The sequence below is a fragment of the Anas platyrhynchos genome, chromosome 1 (assembly GCF_047663525.1).
Source record: "Anas platyrhynchos isolate ZD024472 breed Pekin duck chromosome 1, IASCAAS_PekinDuck_T2T, whole genome shotgun sequence".
In the NCBI taxonomy this organism is placed as follows: domain Eukaryota; kingdom Metazoa; phylum Chordata; class Aves; order Anseriformes; family Anatidae; genus Anas; species Anas platyrhynchos.
This window is the reverse complement of record NC_092587.1, coordinates 154,580,961-154,602,506: the sequence shown is the minus strand read 5'-3', so window position 1 is coordinate 154,602,506 and position 21,546 is coordinate 154,580,961. Positions and strand designations below refer to the sequence as shown.

At 35.8% G+C, this 21,546-nt stretch overlaps 1 protein-coding gene across 4 annotated transcripts in view; it reads left to right on the top strand.

The window, feature by feature from the left end:
* GPC6 (glypican 6) overlaps nt 1–21,546 on the top strand; it is an 815,893-nt gene that overhangs the window by 444,620 nt on the left and 349,727 nt on the right. For all 4 annotated transcript variants that reach the window (XM_027443165.3, XM_072032457.1, XM_072032456.1 and 1 more), the window contains exon 3: nt 11,961–12,352. In XM_027443165.3, the coding sequence (XP_027298966.2) occupies nt 11,961–12,352 (392 nt within the window). The remainder of the gene's footprint in view (nt 1–11,960; nt 12,353–21,546) is intronic.

Here is a 21,546-nt window from a genome sequence, read left to right as displayed (position 1 = left end):
GATTAGACCAAGTGACCCCCATAGGTCCCCTCTAACAACTACCAATCATGTGACTCTGTAATTCTGTGAATTTTACAGCAAAAATAGGTAATAACAACAGTAACAAAATCCAGTGTATTTATAGTTTTATGAAAAATTCCTATACAACTCTTGTTTCCAAGACAAAATCTTCTGTTTGTAATCAACAAAGTTTTTTCAATATTTTCTACAGTAACATTTTCAAATACTTTACTAATATTTACTGTATTATACTAACACAAGTAAAGCATACATGTCTTTGTAACTACCTAAAACACTTCATGACTTGCATCTTTTGCAATTGTAGTAACATTAAACAAAAGAAGTCAGTTGAAATATATTGTATATACACATTAGGAGCAAGTATGAATGAGCATCTGGTCTGTACAAGACAGGAATAAGTGACTAATAAAATAATGTTTTCTCAATGAAAGTGGAGAATATTTCCTAGATAATGGGTTGAATGAGAAATATAATTTAATGCTAAACTCTAATGTAAAAATCGCCTATTGGGAACACATTTTTAGTTATATGGCTTGTAAATGTAGAAGTACTTAAAGGATAAGACCACCTAGGCTGCATAAAAGTGCGATGTACTGCTGATGATGTTTCTTATTATGGAAAAGAAACAGTGCAATTAGTGTTGCCTAGTAGGTAACGCATAATTTTTCAATTTTACAGAAGTTGTCATTTTTTTTAGTATGAATTCAAATATCTTTTTACAGTTATTTTGGTCTTCATTCCTGAAGTGTGCTTTCTCAATTAAAATCCAGAAGGTATATTCTTTATTGTGACCATTTCAAAGAAATACCCATTTTTGCTAGCTGTGCTGAGATATCTTCCCCTTATTGTGTCATATGGCTGAATGATTCTCCCAAATGACTAAGTATATATAAATTTGTAAAACAAATAAAGAAGATACAGGAGAAAAAAATTACTATCATCTCTTAAAATATTTTTTTTTCCCTATTGCACCAGACTGTTAAAATGTTAGCCTATCTGATAATACAGTAGTGGAAACCCTAAAATCACCTTAGCAAGAAATAAAGCACATACTTACATGTAAATTAAAAGAAAATACTAGTACTGATCCAGTCTAGTTGATAGGAAGAGACAGGCTCCTGCAGGATGTGAATAGGAGCCCCCGTTTCAAAGCCAAAGCCAGGCTCCTAACTGGAAACCTCTTTTTTCTTCCCATGGGTACATAAAGACAGAGGTGGAGCAAGGCTTCACACTGAAGTTCCTAAGTCAGGTACATGGAGTTGAAGTGATATATAGCCTTGGGTGTATATCACCTAACAACTTCAGAAAATAGACAGTGGGAACCCGCATTCTTGAAGTATGTTAACTGAGTTTTGTTGGCATTGTGAGACTGTATCTCATGAACCACTGGAAAACTGAAGTTTAACTCGTCCTTATCCCTTTTATCCAGTTGTCATTTCTGTGTTTTTCTTTCTTTCACATTCTTTTTGTTATCTCCAGCTTTCTCTTTCCTGTTTCATCTGTACCGCCAGTTTTGTGCTTGTTTATTCTTCCACATTTGAAAGCATCTGTGGTAGTATAGTGCAAAAAGTCAAATATAAGGTGTCTTTTCAGCATGGATCACCGAGGACCCTTCAGCACCTGCTGTTCAGTAGAACTGATCAGCTTTCCAGCTTGTTCCTCCTTATCTTCAAGGACTGTCACTCTGAGCTGGAAAGATTTAAATGAAAACAGTCAGTGGGAGCTTCAGCTCAAAAGTGACACAGTGTTACGGTTATGTTTGAAGTAGCTGGAGAAATACTAGAATATTGCTCAAAGAAATAGTGTTTAGCACTAAATGGAAAGACTTCACCACCAAAAGTGACCCATAGTCTCTACTCCACTAGACTCAGGAGGAAGTGTTAGACACCAGTGAAGAAAATAGGGCCTATGCCTAGATTCCCTGTCAACCTGTCAGATAAAAAACACGTAACGTGAAGAATTACATCTCTCTGAGAGATGGATGAAGACTGTAAATTAGAGAGTGTAGGCAATTCAGACTCAAGATTGCAGAGCAGATGGAAAAAGTAGTAAATAGTAGAAGGCTGGGAAGTTTAGTAACTGTTGTGCAAAGACAAAAATAAATAAATAAATAGATAAATCCGGAAAAAGGTTCCATATTTTCTAGTTCCTTCTGAACCAACCCGCTTCTTTTCATTGCAAGACCATAGCAGAGTCAAAGCTACTGTTCATTTGTTTAGTTCAATTAAATATTCTTTTTGATTTGTCTAAAAGATCCAGCAGCTGATCAGCAAAACAGCATAGAAACACAAATCTTTGGTATCACTATATGTCACATGTCCATTTAGACAGAAACTTTGTGTCCCATACAGCAGCTAATAAATGGGAACAATTCCTCAAATAAAATTGCCCTGAAATTTTAACGCCACTTCTATGTAGCCTTAAAATTAAAGCAGATTATATTGTTTGAAATCTAAGATAGCCCTAAATATATACCGATCTTGCGAAGATTGTTTATTCAGTTCATTGTACTATATCATACATCTAGGTTTCTTTCTGACTGGAAAGCTTTCCCAGTAGATGCTCTCTTAGGAAGAAAAGAGGTTTCTGTCAAGATGGTTGATAGATAAAAATCAATCAAATATCACCGTGATCCAGTGAATTGGTGTCTGCAGATGAAGGCTTGTGTTCACATTAAAGCCATTCAAATACAAACTTTGTTTTCTAATCCCTGATCTTTGAAACATTTAGGTAGGAAGGATTATTGACTTCACAGATCTCCATAGGGAATCAAAGGTCTTTCTAACAGTAGATGAATGCAGATTCAGGATCTGAAAGACTATTTTCTTCCAAAATAATGTATATTTTCCTACATTTATAGTTTGTTTGAAGCCAATTGTGTTATCCCAAACCTTAACCCTTGGCCCTATCATTAACCCGAGATATTATGCATTGTTTTAAGTCACATATATAAGTTTGGATTGCCCAAAGCTAATTTGTAGGATAAACTTCTGGTACAACATAACATATGTTGGCCGTACTACTGCTTTAGGAAAAAATAAAAATAAAAAATGAAGAAAATAATTGCTCTAACAAATAGAGCATGTTTGATTTCTTGACATTTAAGTTAACTTAATTTGATGTTATAAAAGGAAAAGAAAATTTGCCACTACAGTGAGGTTTGACCATGTAGCTCAATTTACAAGCAAGAAATTCAGTAATATCTCTGCATTATTAAAGTAACAAATAATATCGAGCACAGTGTCCAAATAGTCAAAAAACAACCAGGTTAACCAGTTTCTATTTCATACTGCTTGGCCTTAATGGTGCACAGGGTTCCTTTGAGTGTGGATGTGGGGAGATGGGGTAAGATAATAAGTAAATTGTCTTGAAGGTGTTTTTATCTTTTTCATTAGCACTGTAAAACTGCAACAGCTGTTATTAGCTGGACTTAGAAGTCTCTGGAAAAGCTATCAACATGACTTCATTACATCTTAAATTTCAGGCTTATATACAAAATTGATTGTAGATATATAATAATTTCAATAGGAAGTCAAACCAAACTGCTCTTATGTCAGGCTTCTGTCAGGTTGCTCAAACAGAAGTCTCTTCAGTTATTGCACTATTATCTGTCTCAAGCTTCTCATCTTAGATGTTTCTGATGTAATGTACTGATTTTTTTATACATATTAAAACTTTTTTTTTTCAAAGAGGGAGAAAAGTGAATTCAGAAGGAAAGGAGAACTGCAATAGATTTACAGCAGTTACAAAAATAAAACTATGTAAGTATTTCTCAGCTGTCTGCACTTGCAAGTTTGACTTGAAAGTAGCTGCAGTTCTAATTTTAAATATATCATGTTGCACCAAATCTGAGCTGTGTGATGCCTGTCTTTCTTCACTGGGATTCAGGAACTGCACATCCTACTGGATATATTACCTAATAGATGTACATGCTTTCAGAAAACAACCCTTCTCGCTTGTGAACAGAGAAGGGCACATCGATGAAATGTGAATATGAGCCTCTAAAAACAAAATAAGGCACAAGAGTAGGTTTTCAAACTCCTCAATGACAACTTTTTACAGTAGTCTATTTTGAAATGGGAGAAAGAAACAATAAAGACAGTATTCTAAAAGAAAAGAAGAAGCCCTTCTTGTTTCCATATGTGCTGAAGTTCAGGTTGAGATATCTGCCTCTGAAACCCATTTCCAAAGCATCACTGTTGTCAGGTTGTGGTTAGTCATCTCACTGTATATAAAAGTCAATAAGATTACAGTGTTTTCCTCTGGCCAGCCACAACCTTCTTCCATGTGAATGAATCCTTCCCTTAGTCAAGCTGTCTATTCTGAAAAGAGACATGAAGGCATTCAGAGGTATCGGTGCCCCATTGTTTCCCGGAACAACACCTGACCTCTAAACAGCACAGAATTTTCTAATAGTAACAAATATCATCTCTTTTTTGGGACCTGCTTCTTAAAATAATAATAATAGTAATAATGTTTGTGTTTGTTTGTTTTCCTTCTTCAGACAGAATATATACATTTTTCTGTCATAGATCAGTTTTATCTGACTTGGACCAAGGCAATTTGTTAATTGTTCCCAGTGTCTTTTAGTCCACCTAACACTTCTCTGTATAAAAAAGAAAATAAAAAATCTAATAAATTGAAGAGATTGTTGTAGATTATAAATGTGGCAAAGAATTTTCATACAAAATGTTGGATGGTAAATCTCCCTAACTATTGAACTGGATATTTAATAGCCTCTAGTGGTACATAGAGAAAAACAGAATAGGCTCTGTATTTTAAAACAATTGTTGCACAGAGTCCCATAGTTTATATACTGTTAGTATCATTTTCATGAAAGCTTTAAATGTTTTTTTCAGAACAACCTGTGGTAACTCATGATTTTTTCATGAGGCAATATGCATTTTTAAGAACATATGATCTAAAATTCATCATTCTGAAATTCACAGATGTCCATGAAATGCTACATATCTGTCTTTGGTCATGGATATTCATGACAATAGTACTGCTATAAGTGTTTAAATGTTCACTCATAAATATTCTAGAAGTTGGCCTTCTAATGCCATATGACACTTTGCTTACATTTTATGAGTACCTCACTTGGGCACTTTCTGTTTGATAATGAAAGTAGAACCATCAGGGACAGTTATTACTGTATATAAAAATATATGAAAAGATCTCTTTGCTTTCTTTTTATTCCTAGCATTTTCTTTCTTGGTTATCACTATAAGCTCAAGAAATTCCTTGAGAGGCTGGTAATTTCAGGTTTTGTGTGTATTATGAAGTATATATATCGTCAACATAAAGTACCAGATGCAACAAAATATGAATTGAGATTCTAGTAAATATTTTTAAAAGTATATTTTAATATCTAATTTCACATTTTCAAGTGAAAGTGACAGGTTTCACCTAATTGCAAGACTGTCAATGTAGAATCAACAGCCTGATCAAGTTTCCTTCTTTGACACACTAAAGGTGTTAATAAATGAACTCTTGCAGGGAAGGAATGGTGAGTTCAGCATGTAAAGGCTGCACCAGCACCCTCTGAAGTTCTCGATAATGTTCTCATTGACTTCAGAGTTGCAGAATAAAGGTTTATAAGCCTTTATCAATGCATGTAATCAGCTTTGAATAGATAACAGATGCTTAACTGTGTATTAATGTTCATTTTTACAAAAACTTCTTTCTACATTGATGTTAAGCAATGCCTTCAATTATTAGATTAGGTTCACATTCGAATAATGCTTTGATGTGTAAATAGCATCCATCTTTTTTTTCCCATTTGCCTGGTCTAACTTGTCTAACCCAGCCCAGGACACATGTGTTTATGTTTTCTCCCCACTCTCTTGTCCCTTATCTTAGCATAGGGCAGTGCTGTTTACTTCGTCTCCATGTAAGGAGTAGGGAGCGAATGAGGACGAAGTGTGTGGAAAGAGGTGTTCTCCTCTTTCTCTGGGTCTCCTTTCTTCCTTGCCTCAATTTTGCAGAGGGATCAGCAGCAGAAACTAGACAACATAGCAGGAAAGAAATCATGGACTCTGGGCAGGAAGCAGGGGAAAAGATCTCTGTGAACTGCTGTCTATTGTAAGGTCTTGTAGTAGTCTGAGAGATGGAGGGATCAAAGAAGGGAGAGAGACCACCATCTTCACTCATGACCTTTGAGATTGTACTGGCTTCTAAAAACGTTAGTAGTGTCCAAAAGATTTCATAATCTCATTATATTTAGAGGGATGGGACCATCTAGAAAAGGTATCAATATCCATTAGCAGCTAAATCATTTCATACGTGTGTGATTTTACCCAAGACATAGGTAGAAGATGTAAATCATCTATTCTGAAATTTGCAGTTATAGGACACATTTAATTATCTGACCTCTCTTTCTTAGCCTAAGATATTACATTTATATATTCAAAACGAGTTAAAAAAATGAGAAAAAAAAACAGCAGACCTCATAACATTGCAGCATTTGTTGTTCCTAATGGAAGCTGAAATTTGTTTCCCAGTTGTGAGTGTTGAGTGTTTCTGAAGGTCAAAGCTATAACATTTAAAATTATTTATTCAAACTCACTAAAAAGTAATACCAATGTACTGGTAGCCTCATGCATACAATTTGTTCGCTCTTGAATATAAATATAAATGTACTGTCAAAAATAAGGGGAAAAATGATCTGCTGTATTTTCCTTACAGCAATTTTTTCTCAATCACAAAGTTAAATTGAGTTCTTTTTGTTTTGTAAGGTTAGGTATTGTTAGAAAAAAAAAAAATAAATCTCTGGAAACCTAAAAAAAATAGTTGAAATATGGAAGAAAAAACCCACACATAAACTATTTATACATACGGAAACTATTTAGGCTAATTTCACTACAGTTTTAATCAGATAAATCACAATTTTCACTAAATGACACCATTGTGAAATATCTATGTGTTTTTTGCTTGTTTGGTTGGTTTTGTTTAAAAAAATAAAAAAGCCTTTTCAAGAATCCTGTAGAAAGATGAAAAGTTCACTAGAACATTTTTTTTTCTTCATGAACAAATAAAGAGAAAAAAAATAAGACATTGAAGAAAAGGAGTTGACTGTATGTTGACTTGATTGTTGACTATCATTAACGTAAGTACCTACACATAAAGAACATATTTTATTCAAAGAGGCAGTCAGCTTACATGAATTCAAATATCCTTCTTACCATCTTACCGTCAGTCATATCATTAGATGTGTTCAAAGGTGTCCAATGAATTTAGGTACCTAAATTCCATATACTGTAGGTGCACCATCTTCACAGTAAATGGTGGATCACTAGAATTTGTGAGCAATTTGAAAATCAATGCCCACAAGCAGAACAAGACCATAATGGGAAACCATCTGTATATTGTATGGGTGGGGTCAGTCAATGATGGGTGAATTCAGTATTTTACCCTAGCCAACATTTTCCATAAAAATGATGAAAAATCACATCAAAAAAAATCTCTGTCCAGAGTGTCTGAAAATTAGCTTGGCTGCATTTTCTCATGTAGCAGTGATACTTGTTGTCAAGTGTACAAGATGCTAACAAGAAAAGTCCTGTTAAAGAGGAAAAATGGGCAGAATATATAATAAATAAATGAAATTGTCTTTTAGTATTTTTAGTCTTAATCATTTCTTTTTGCATATCTTTTTGTTTTCAGGAATTGGCCAACAAATTATTTCCAGCTTTGCATCTTGTCCTGCAGTTAGGTGTTGCTTTTGCTTCTATTACCGATGGAAAAGAAAAAGAAAATGAAGGGAGCTTTTTAGGCTGGGAATGATCACAGAACATCAGCTCCAACATAATACAACTTTGCTTATCTAATTATTGCCTCTAGGTGGTTGTGATTATATTTTGTTGAAGGCAGTTATTACACTGTGTCATGTTGCAGTATCATCCCCAGTCCTGATCCACAGATGTGGTGACAAGTAGTCATCACTTCAGAATTAGTCTAGCTCCCAGGTTGAATTAAATTATGACACCAGATTACCTATGTTAAAATAGAGTGAGAGAGAAAGCTTTCAGTTTCCAAGGCAGTGGGAGAGCTGAGAAGACCCTATTTTTAATAAGAGCAGTACCTACCATTTGGTAAGGGACTCTAGGCAATGCATTCCTTTTCCTTTGTAATCGACTTATTTTATCATGGACAAAGGATTTAATAACAATTCAGACTTCACTTCCAGAGCCAGTTATTATCAATCTTCCATCAGAAATGTACAAATAGTGTTTAAAAAAAATTATAGGAAGTGTTATTAATTTACTGGAAACCCACCATGTAAGCCTATATAGAGCATGTAAAGGTTTCAAATCACATTATTCTCTCTTCTTTTCAGTTGTATGTATTGTAGCTCAGTGTGCCTTAGATGTTATCCTTTTGAGCTACCTCATAAGCAGACCTGGATGGGCTTCCCTCTGGCTAATAAATGAAAGCTGAATAGAAATGTGTTTGCAATGTAAGACATACCCAGGATGTATTCTGTCATATAAATGAATCACCACTTAAAATTAGGAAAAAATATTTTAAAATAAGCATTAGCACTGCTCATGACAGCCAATTTTGGCAGGAAAAAAAAAAATCACAATATATATATGTTAAAATACTGTTCATCTCTGTCATATATAGATCCTCCTCTCCAGACCTAGTACTTGAGTGTCTTCCAGAAGCACATTAAGCAACATGACTAATGTCTCTTGTCTTCATTCTTTGAGTTGAAATATAATATTATTTTACAAAAGCTATCTGCAAGTTGATGAAATATCTTTGTAATGAACATAAAATCTTTAAATTACTATGAATATGATGGAAAAAAAAAATAGCCCTTGTGGAAGCAGGTACCGTTTCTCTTGATGTAACTGGACAAGTGCCCAGTTATGTCAGGACAGAGTATCTATACAGAAGCAGCATAAAGCAGTCTACCTTCTTGATGTATGGAAGATTTCCTGACAGAGAAAGCAAGTAATCCTTCACAACAGCATTCAATTTGCAGGATGGGAATTAAGATTTTTTTTCTAATAAATACAACAGAACTTTTCTCTGAAACTGGAAAACACGTCCAATTTTGTAGCTGTTAGTGCTTTATTTTCCTAATCCTGCATAGGTTTACTGATACAGACTCTTAAACTGTCTTTTGTATCAAAGCATACAGAAGACTAAAGGTCTAACTTTTTTATGTCATAATAACTTACTCTAAGCAATAGCTCTCAAAGACTAGAGACCTATGAGAAGACTAAAACTTAAATAAATGTACTGCTATTCAGAGGACATTAGCTTTCCCACAGAACACATATGTCTGGTGTCATATTTGGACAAGAATGTAATTTAAGCTTATGGAGTTACTGGTAATGTTTGTATTGCAATATAAATAAAGATTGCAACCAACCTGGACCACATTGTAATAGATGCTGCACAAGTGCAGAATAAATTTCTGTCCCTTCCTAAAATGTTTGGTTGCCTTCCAACAAACTGACTGTGAGATTGCTAAATAATATGCCTGCACAAAGAAATAATAGGCTAACAATCTCAGACCAGAGGAGCTGTCAGCAGCTGAAGCTGTTGTGCTTCACTGTGACTGACTTATTCAATGGCATAATCTTTTCAGATAAATAGTGGGATTCCCATAATAACTATGGACAGAAAGAAGCCATCATGTGAATTGCTTACAGCAGCCTCTTGGCATACAGAACATCATGGGAGAGAATTTGAGAGGTCTGGATTCACTGTTTTTGTGATTGTCTTTCACAGTTGTCCTTCAATTACACTGGCATAAAAGCTTAGCTTCAGTCTTAAAACATATTTTAATTTGAGCCCCAAATTCTCGGCCATCTTTTTGCCTTTCATAGTACATGAATAGAGAATTAGATGTATTCAGCAACAAAGGCAGTATACATTATTTGTTAGAGGAAGAAATGCTGACTGTATGAAATAGTAGCAAGGATTAGTCTGATGTCAAGGATATTAACATGTCAGGATAAGGGGTGAAAAACAATTTTGTTTTGCTTTTCTCTAAAACTGCTTTGTCAGAATTCGTGGATAATTTGGAAAAAACGATACAGAAGACCTCATTATTGTATGTTGTGTAGCTCAAGTTATTCCACTTGGCAGCAGAGAAGAACAAAGGAGTTTTTTGTGCTTTTTTTTTTTGTTGTTTGTTTGTTTGCTTTTGTTTTGTTTTGTTCTGGTTTTGTTTGTTTTTGTTTTTCTTTCATAAAGTATTTGGTGAAAGCTTATTCTTTTCCAATTTGAATTTATGCCATCTGAGAAGCTGTGATTTTAATGACATATTAGACATTGATACATCTATTTAAATATATTTTTATTTAAATAAGTGCTTTGATGTAGTGAGTGTGTTCTCAATGTTCTGTGTATACATTTTCATGATAACCCTTTTGCGGTTGTGTGGGAGATCAAAGACTGCAACTCTGCACAATCTCTGCCAAAAAGGAGCCTCTGTTTTCTTATGGAGTCTATGCAGTCTAGTCCATAACGTTTGGTTGATTCTTCTTTCAAGTGATCACTGTTGCACATTCCCAAATTTAGTGTATATTTTTTCTTATGCATTCTTAATTGCCATTCTGTCTTTAGCATTGCAATAGTCCTCATTTTCATGAGACTCTTTAGCCACAGCAGGGCTAAATTTTTACACATTTACACAAAACATTTTTACACATTATCATAATTTTTACAGGGTTTTTACATATTACAGTATTAGCCAAGTCTGTAAGAAGTCAGCATGTCCCTGCAGATAGCAAACATGGATGCATCTATGGGCAACAACCACATATTTATTTTCTGGCATCCCAGAGCTGGATGCTTCTGCATCAGTGTGAATCATTTAACAGCAGCAAATATATATGTTTTGCCAAGGATATTGCCATCTCTTCCTTATTGTATGCAGTGCCCCATTTACAGGCCACAGCAGTCATTGAGCTCTTTTCCAAAGGAGATTTAAGGAGGATGACAAATGGACTCTACAGGAAGATGGAATGCTATGCCACCAAAAGCATCTATGCGTGCTGATCTAGAGTTGCCTAAGGATCTTAGCAAAAGAGATGATCACACATTTCCACTGCCCAAAGAGAGATTTCAGAGATCTCTGCTGTGATTGGTATACCATGGGCTCAGTTCCCAAAAACAATATTTTCCAGAAACCAAAACTTAGAAATAGGTAATGTTATGCACCTGAGTACATAAGAGGCACAGAAGCAGTAAAGTATGAAATGCATTTGAAAAAAAATGTAAGGTCTGCTATTCCAATACCAACAACTAACACAAATTGGAAATAATAGTCTGGCTGTGACAGAGCTGGTGGAGGGTTCTAGTACAGTGCTATAGTAGAGTAGCAGATTATTGAGAGTGCTAACATTTTCTTAGCGTTACCTAGACAAATAATACTTTAAATAGAATTCTGCTCATTTAGAGCCAAGTCTCATTCAAATTACTTTCCAAATTACATTTGGAAATAATTTTTCAGATTTATTTCTGTGGTGTTCTCCTATACTGTAATAACTTCAGATAAATAAAGCCTATCATTGTCTAGCTATATTTAAAATATTACAATTTTGTTTTATTTCTATCATATTAATGACTTCACATTTAGCATAACAGATTTAGTATACTGACTATGGAGGATTTTACAAGGGGCTGAGAATGGCATGTTCAAATAGTAAGTGGACCAACCCTCACTGAAATTCTAAGTGTATTTTTGTTGTTCAGTGTTGTAGGGTCAACATCTTTCTACCTGGAAGTCAATGGGAATCCAGGCTATACCTTATTTTTCCTTGCCTCTGAGTAAAGTTATTTCTAATCCAAATAAATGAATGTAACTAGTAACAATATATTAGGACAAACTTTACTAAAGGTAATGTAGGAATGTAATCAGAAAACTCTTTGGGCTTTACTAATATCTCCTTGCTAACATCTCCTTGTTTTCCCTGCAGAATTTTTCCGAGAACTTCTTGAGAATGCAGAAAGATCCTTAAATGACATGTTTGTCCGGACATACGGCACGCTGTACATGCAGAACTCGGAGGTTTTCCAGGATCTCTTCACAGAACTGAAGCGGTATTACACAGGAGGCAATGTGAACTTGGAGGAAATGCTGAATGATTTCTGGGCTCGGCTGCTGGAGCGGATGTTCCAGCTTATAAACCCCCAGTATCACTTTACCGAGGACTACTTGGAGTGTGTAAGCAAGTATACAGACCAGCTGAAACCATTTGGAGATGTACCCCGGAAGCTGAAGGTTCAAGTGACTAGAGCGTTCATTGCTGCACGGACCTTTGTTCAGGGGCTGACAGTAGGCAGAGAGGTTGCAAACAGAGTATCCAAGGTAATCTAAAATCAGGGTTTCTTAAGCCTGAATTTATTTCAAACATACTTACTAGAAAACTGAAATCTGATTTTTTGTATTAATATTTTTAATGGAGTGATGTTTTTCTAGTGTGTTTTTTTTGTTGTTGTTGTTTTTTGTTTGTTTTTGGTTTTGTTTTCTGGGGGGAGGTGTAGTGGGGGTGGGAGTGTGCTGATGTATGCATACTAAATTTATAAATAAGGATAATAGTTGTTTTTAATTCCTGCTGAAGATTTTATGGCAATATTGACTAGAAAGCATTTCCCTTTGGACACAACGAAATATCAATATCCACCAATGTTATAGCATGGTAGTGATTTTCATTAGCAATTCAAAACCAGCTAGCATAAAAGATGATGGTCATGATCAGAATTAAAATGTTTAAAGTAAATTTATGCTGCTGTTTGTTAGGACACCAGAGCCCTCGCAGCATTCATTCATCATGAAACTGGATGGATTTTGTTAGAAATGTCTAGTCATGTTCTTGATGAGAAAATAGACCAAGAGTGACACCTCCAGAGCACGAGCTTTCCCTAAGGACAATTTGATTCACATATATTTTATATTTAATTATTTATCTATGCAAATATTTATGACAATTATAATCCTTGAGGGCTTCATATAAATAAAGCTCTGTAAGGAAAAAAAAAAAAAAAGAAAGAAAGAAACACACGAAAATAAACCATCTGGGTACCAGAAATATGCCTGAATTACTTTCTCTTACATGGTGTTTCATTTTATTTATTTATTTATTTATTTTTTCTGAATTGCTGTTCCAACTAGATATTTGTTCTGTGATCTGGCTATTTCATAGTCCTAGTCTGTAGTGTATTTGGACATTAACCATATTCTGAATTCTGAAGTGGTCAAGTGACAACAAAATGCCCAAACACTCTCTTCTAGAAAGTAAGCATATGCATGATTTTTATGTTTGCCCTTTGCAATAGTTTCTTGCATTTACAAGCTTAAGCCATTCCTGTTTGTCAAAAGGACTGACTCTCTTGCTTCATTTAAATCACAGCAAGGAGGTGAAGTAGAGGTGCAGCTGAGTGCTGAATGAAACTGCAATTCAGGTGCTCAACATGATGAGGAAACCTGGCTTCTAAATATTTCTTATCCTGTATGATGTGATATTTTGCAATTAAAAATTCAAAAGCTATGGATGTAGAGAGGTAGCTGACAAGTGAGAATCTGGTTTTATGTGTAGTACACTGCATGGAAGGGTCATTTTGTGCTTAAAAGTTGGTGAATGAAATATATGATACTGGTTACCCACCTAAAACCAAATTTTCTTCCTTCCAAGAGTCTTCCTGGGCTACAGTCACCTTTTCCTTTATTTCTGGTTCTGCCAATTCTTGCAGTTTCTTCTGAACAACGGCAAAGCATAAGCATGACATCCCATTCCATCTAGCCTGGTTAGGGGCAGATATGAGTGTGCAGAACACAACATGTATATTTATAGCCCCAGGTTTCCTGTGAAGAGCAGTGATGTCCTTGTTTGCCAAGATTTAAGTGAGTCTGCTTAGGTCTGATGTCACTGTTGCGTGTAGGCATTAGGACTTACTGTATTTTTTGGATCAAACTATAGGCATTAAGCTATGTGAATCACTAAATGTATGTACAATTTCTGAATTCCAGATTAAGGTGTGAATTGCCTTCCAAGATGTCACTCTCCCTCTGTATGTATATAAATGCACATAACATGCAGGTGTATCCCTTCTCACATACCCTGGAAATAACTTCAACTCACCTGCTGGACTTGGGGTACATAAGCACTTTAAAGGATAGAATTTTAGACTGCCAAGTGATCCTAAGATCCTATAATGAGAACTATTAGCTCTGTAGTCATAAAATTTGACTTGTTATAGTATCAATTGAAGATGATAATAGCTCAGAAATGCTCCTGGTTGTGTGTATGTATGTTTGTTTTCTTTTTTCTTTCTTTTTTTTTTTTTTTTTTACACGTGTGTTTGTTTATAACATGAAAGCAACTCTTTGAAAGCAACTCTTTAAAAGTGCTTGGCAGTTTGTGCAAGATACAGTACACAAGATACAGTACATCTTTGTTTTATGTATAGACAAATAGTGACACTATTAGAGTACATCTAAAACACTCACTTCAGTTTTGCGTTCCTACCATGCAAGAAAAACAATGAGTTCAGTGGGTGGCCACAAGGGTGGTCAAGACATTCATAATTGCCCTGGCATAACAGGCTGGGCAACTGGGGCTTATTGAGCCTGGAAAAAAAAAAAAAAAAAAGGTGACTTCAGGGGCACCTTACAGCTGTGCTTACTGCCTTTGGAGAGGTTATCGTAGAATTATAGAATCATAAAATAGAGTTGGAAGGAGTCCATAAGAATCATTGGTCCAACTCCTGGCTCTATACAAGACCGCCAAAAATCAGACCATATGTCTGAGAGCATTGTCCAAATGTTCCTTGACCTTGATCAGACTTACTGCCACAACCACTTCCCTGAGAAGCCTGTTCCAGTGTCTGACCACCCTCTCAGAGAATAACTTTTTCCTAATATCCAACCTAAAACTCCCCTAATGCATCTCCATGCCCTTCCTTCAGGTCCCATCATGTTCACCAGTGAGAGGAGATCAATGCCTGCCTCCATGTTCCTCATCATGAGGAAACATATTCCCCCTCATGAAGTCTCCCTGTTTCTTCTTCTCTAGGCTTAACAAACCAAGTGACTTCAGCTGCTCCTCATACCTCTGTTCCTCTAGACTCATCACCATCTTTGTAACCCTCCTTTGGAAGTTAATAGTTTTATGTCTTTCTTATATTGTAGTGCCCATAACTACACACAGTACTTAATTTGAGGTCTCACCAGCGTGGAGCAGAGCAGGAGAATCACCTCCTTTGACCAGCTAGCAATGCCGTATTTGTTGCATCCCAGGATACAATTGGCCTCTTTGTCTGCCAGGGCACACTGTTGACTCGTATTCAACTTGACCAGAACTCCCAGATCCCTTTCTGTGGGGCTGCTCTCCACCCTCTCTTCCCCCCATATGTATGTATATTCATCTTTGCCCTTCCCAGGTGCAGAACCCAGAACTTCCTCTTTTTAAGCTTCATATTGTACCTTATTTCCCAGCTCTCTAATTTGTCACAGTCTCTCTGAAAGGCCTCTGTACCCTTGAGAGAGTCAAAAGCTCCTCCTAATTTACTACTATCTGCAAACTTAATTAGTATGCATTTGATTCCCGCATCTAAGTCATTTAGGAAAATATTAAAGAGAACTGGCCCTAAAATGGAGCTCTGAGGAACTCCACTAAGTGACTGGCCACCAACCTGATATAACCCCCTTTACTGTAACCCTTTGAGCCTGACACATCAGCCAATTTTTCACCCATCGCATTATATTTTTTTTCTCTAGATGTATGATGGAGGTTTTACCCAGAAAGCTTTGCTGAAATCCAAAAATATTACATCAGCTGACTTCCCTTGGTCAACTAGGTAGGCAACCTTGTCATAGAAGGAAATTAAGTTTGTTAAACAGGACTTTCCCCTTGTGAACCTTTGTTGCCTGTGAACAGTGACTGCACTGTCTTTCAGGTGTTCTTCAATAACTCCCAGAATAATCTTGCCCATAATATATCAGGCACTGAAGTGAGACTGACAGATCTGTAATTGCCAGAGTCTTCTTTCTTCCCTTTCTTGACAACTGGAACACTTGCCAGCTTCCAGCCGACTGGGACTTCTCCAGATTTCCAAGACCATTGAAAAACAATTGAGAGAGGTCCTTGTGGCAGCATCAGCCATCTCTTTGAGTACCTTGGGATAAATCACCATAGACTTATGTGCATTCAGTTGAAGCAGCAAAGCCTGCACAAGTTTGAGGTTGGCTTAGAGTTTATCATTACTGTAGTCACAATCCTTCAACTCAGGTCTCCAGGGGTCCCAGAGCCCATCATTGGTTTTGAAGACAGAGGCAAAGAAGGCATTAAATGTCTCTGCTTTGTCTACATCCCTATTTGTGAGGTGAACATCCTCATCAAGTAATGCACCAATGTTAATTCTGGTCCTCCTTTTGATGTTACCATATTGTAAAAAACTTTTTTTTTGTTGTTTTTTTTCTGTACCAATAGTACTAGCCAGCTTCAACTCTAATTGAGCTTTGGCCACACAGATTTTCTCCATACAACGACAAACAACATTTCTGTAGTCCACCTATGTTTCCCTACCTCACTTCCCATGGCCATAACCTTTTCTTTTGCTAGCTAAGCTCTAGAAGATGATTTCTGCTAAGCCAAGCTGGCCTTCTGCCCCTCCCATTGTCATCAGTGAGGCTCTTCACAACGGGGCATGGTGGTATGAGCTGAAACAAAAAGAGCTCAGTCTGAGAAGAAGGAGAAAGTTTCCACTAGGCATACAGTCAAGCAGTGGATCATTCGTCCAGAGTGGCTGTGAGGCTCCATGCATGTAGGTTTTGTCCAGATTGCACAAAGCCTTTTGAGACAAGTAGATTTTGTAGTCTGACATCAGAGTTCTCCCTGCATTGAGCAACATGTTGGACTAAGATCCCTTCCAACTCAAATTAACTGATAAAAATGTTAATAATAAAAAAATAATAATAAAACACTTTTACTTAAATGTAGAATATGCTTTGACTACAAGATTGACTTTCACATTAAAATCTCAGTGGCTGTGTTCATACCTACAGCAAATGTAAAACAACTGCTAGTTTTAGGGACTTTGCCATATGCAGCCTTGTGGGGCAGGTACAAAAAATTCAAGTGACCATGTGTAAAATTAATAAATATCCTGAAGAGAGCTGTGATGACTCTGAGATCCAAGCTTTCATGATTGTATCATAAATGTGTATTTTTATGTTGGTTTATCTACTATAGAAAATGACAAATCTTCTTCTGTAAACTTCATTTAAAAATACCACAACTGTTCCTTAAATTTAACACATAACTTTGCAACCAAGAAAGAGATAGGTAAACGTTTTTGTTGCTGTTTTGAAAGTCATACAAATGCAGCATGGATTTAAATTTGTACTCTAATATCATAAGATTCTGTGATAAGAATGCGACATCTGTGTAAGGCAAGAGAAATGGAAAAAAAACAAAAACAAAAACAAAAAAAAAAAAAACACTGTTGTAGCCCTTTTACAAAAAGCTTGTACATGTCTGGTAGCTTCACTGTCTGGTAACTGGTGGGGATCTCCTACTTGCACCACCACAAGTTAAAAAGATTTTTTCCTTTCTGGTTGTGGACCCATCATCTCACTGAAATGCCACTGCAAAAGGCTATCAGCATAAAACATAATGAAGACTACACACCTTAAACAATGTGAGAAAGAGATTTATTAATGGGAAAGTTAGTAGTAACTTCTCCTCTCAACTTTTGATTCACTTTCTTAGTCAATTCAGGTACATTTTTTGGAAGAAGTTGAGAGGTACCACACACAGAAGGATTTGTTCCCTATCTTATTTCAGGGATATGCACTTTCTGAAGATTTCTCTTCAGAGAGGGTATAACACTTTTACTGGCTGAAAAACATGCAAACACTCAGTGCATTCCTTACAATGAATCTACTCCCATGGAATACTTCTGTTCCCTGGAAGTTTTATTGCGTTTATGTGGCAAGGTTTTGGTAGCAGGGGGGCTGCAGGGGTGGCCTCTGTGAACAGAGCCCAGAAGCTGCCCCATGTCTGATAAGATCCAGTTCCAGATGGCTCCAAAAGGGACCCACCACAGCCAAGCCAATGGCCGACACTAGTTACACCTCTGTGAGAGCGTATTTAAGAAAAGAATAAAACTGCTGTGCAACAGCAGCTGGGAGAGAGGAGTGAGAAAATGTGAGAGATACAGCCCTGCAGACACCATGGTGAGTGAAGAAGGAGGAGAAGAAGTGTTCCAGGTGCCAGAACAGAATTTGCCATCAGTGTGAAACCACCAAAGATGTATACACTCAAGCATACTCAGAATAGTTGACACATATCTCAAAATTTTTCCACTTGCTCTTTGCTTATGTAAGTGAGATTATAATTCAGATAGATCCCATTTAAATAAACAGATTAAGTTTTGGTTTTGGTTTGGTTTTAGGACATTTGATATTATACAATAATCATGAAGACAGACATATTTGCATTCAATCTATATAAAGTTGTAAAGTTTTATTTGAACTTTTTCCCAGAGTCTCAAAATCCAATTGCACTTTTTTAGTTTCTGTTTGTTTTTTTTTTGTTTGTTTGTTTGTTTGTTTGTTTGTTTTAATGTGTATTTCTCATACTAATACATTAAATATTTGTCAGTCTCTGTTAAGGTATTGTTAAATTTCCACTGAATGTAGATTTTCAGTCTTGAGTACCTTTCAGCTCACTAAATTCTGTATGTGCTTTGTAAAGTTGTGTATACACATAAAAAAGTAATGATTTTGTTTTTTAAAGTGAGAAAAATGAAACCTATTTACTCATTAATATATAATATAGGAAGTGCCATTGTGTGCACACCAAAGCTCTGTTTAGTTGTTTTTGCCTCAATGCCCAGTAACTTAAAGGTCAGTACAGGAGCAGAGCTTCTCCCCTACTATACTTTCTTAAGATATAGCTAGCAGATATTTTTAGGCTTTCCAAGCTACAGGCTCAGAAATAATTGGCAAATGTTTTCCATTATCCATTTTTCTACCATTTTGGCATATCCTAAAAACCTGTAGAATAGGTTGTTTTGCTTTGGTGGAGAAAACTGTGCTTTTTACTTTTTTTTTTTTTTTTAATAAAAATATACTATATTCAAATGAGAAATGTTTTTAAATGTATTTTGATTTTCTCAACTTTTTCTTAGAGGGAGAAACAAACAAATAAAAACCCTGCAAACTTCCTGACCAGCTGTGGTTTGGTATTTAATGTTAAACTGAAGAAACTACTGAAAATATTTCTGAAGTTTCTGCCAGTTGTGATTTCCAATAATGTGACAGAGAAGGCGTATGTATATTTTCATGTTCATCTTCTACTGTTTGAGCTCTGCATACTTTACAAATAAATAATGATAAGTTAATCTCTCTGGCTCATAACAAAACATCTCCAGTAATCATAGTACTGTCTTTGAACTGTCAATGAGTGGTGAAAAATGATGGTCTTTATTATTTTGCAAGAGCTTAGGATTCCTAAAATACTTTTCCAAAACATATTCATAACTGAATAACCAGCAGCATAAGGTTTGTTGTACAGGAGAAATTTTTCATTAAATAAAGAACAGTGCTGGAACAAACACAACATGTAGAAAATAGAAGTTCCCAGAAAATAGTTAAGACTGAAACTAAAAGCAAATCAAAAGACAGTTTAAATCCCTAAGTGGACGTGTATTTGCCTCAGACATCCTACGAGTTGGTAGAGGCAGAGCAGTTTCCTTAACACAGTGTTTTCCCATTGGGATAGCATTCCACCCAAAGAATATTTTTTCCTGTATTTTTTTTCCATATACATTTAATTGAGAGCTGTGTAAAATTGAAGAAAAAAAAAATTATACTTCCTTAGCATGACTTCTCAAGCCTGTCCTGTGCTAATTTCTCCTCTTAACCTAGGTAAATTCACATTGAGTTTGGTAGGGGAAAAAAAAAAAAAAAAAAAAAAAAAAAAAGAGAGAGAGATAATGAGATAATGAAGTATGAGTAGTCAACCCTACCTGAAATCGCAGTCATAGGATAGCTGTCATTACTCCACTGCTGCTCAGGTCAGAGCTCTAATTTAATCCCAGGCAGACAGATACATCATCTTTGGTTCTTACACTGAATCTGACACTCTGGGAACACCAAATCAACACAGATTACTTCTGTTTACATAGATCTGGGGTTTTAGTTATTGTTTTCTCTAAGCTTTTTCTGAATTTGGCCACTTTTCTCCTGGTATATATTGGGATAAGGACAAGAAGAGTTATTCTTACTTTGACTTTGCCTCCCATGCCTGCAAATTCATGCTACCAGCAATCAAAGTAGTGTTTATAAAGTATACAGAGGTATAATGTGAAGCTTAGCTCAGGAGCACCATTAGGGGCATTTAGTGATTTTGATAGCATAAACTATAAAATTTGCCACCCAACCACTAACAATATATTTTATTAATACGTTTAAATATTAATTATAATTTTATTACAAAATAAAAATGCCTTTTACAATACTTTCCTCACTACCCAGCATTGCCTATATGTCTGCCTTCTTCTAAACCAATTAGAACTATTCTTCCCCTGAATCTTATTAAATTACATTGATATCAGACTTCACATTAGGAGCTTGGTGATATATATGGGCAAAGAAACACGATTACAAGGTTAGGCTCAAGATTAGCAGTGAAAAGTAGTCTCTAGTAATTGCCTGTGATTACTTCTACTCACAGAATGCCAAGCCACTGCCTTTTAAATACACTGAATCAATATTCTTACAAATTCTTCTTTTCATGGTTTATAAATAAACATTCTACTGTTTGTGAGAGCTATAAACAAAGGTCAATATCGAATGTCACACTAACTCAAAATGTAATTATTGTAGGGAGGGGGGAAAAAAACAACATGCTGATAAGTCAGGTAATTAAAAGCCAAAACGAATACTACTTTAATACTGGAAAATATGATTTGCAGGACGTGACAGATAAAGAGCTATGTGACCTGTATATTTAACTTCATTAGCCAAAAATATTGGACTTGTTAAAGTCACAGAGGGAAAGGAGATCTAAAATCAACTATAGTTTTCACTAAACTATATTGAATTAATATATCTTTCCAAGAATGGGATCATATCATGCCATGAATGGACCACATTTTTTTTTTCCTCTTCCTGTCACATAGCATTCTTCAGACAGGGATTTAAGGGATTGTCCAGACGGGGGTTTCTCAGGGCTCAGAGACTTCTATGGCATACAAGGGTGAATAGCATCTATGCTGGAGTGCTTTATGGGAAGTATCTTTTGATTTTAGGTTCTCCAGCTGTGCAGGAAATCTTTCCGTCTTTCATAGAAAGAAAAAAGGAAACAAACTAATTTAGTTCATTTGCAGTCATTTCATGGGAAAATAAACCATCATAAATTAGATGTCTTCCAGATGTCTCAGACTTACTGCAGTGATCTTTTTTCCACCTTATGTGCAGTGGAGCATCAGATAGTCCAGAAGAGTAGCTGAGGAGAAAAGGCTTATAATGAAACAGTGACTCCAATGAAAGCAAAA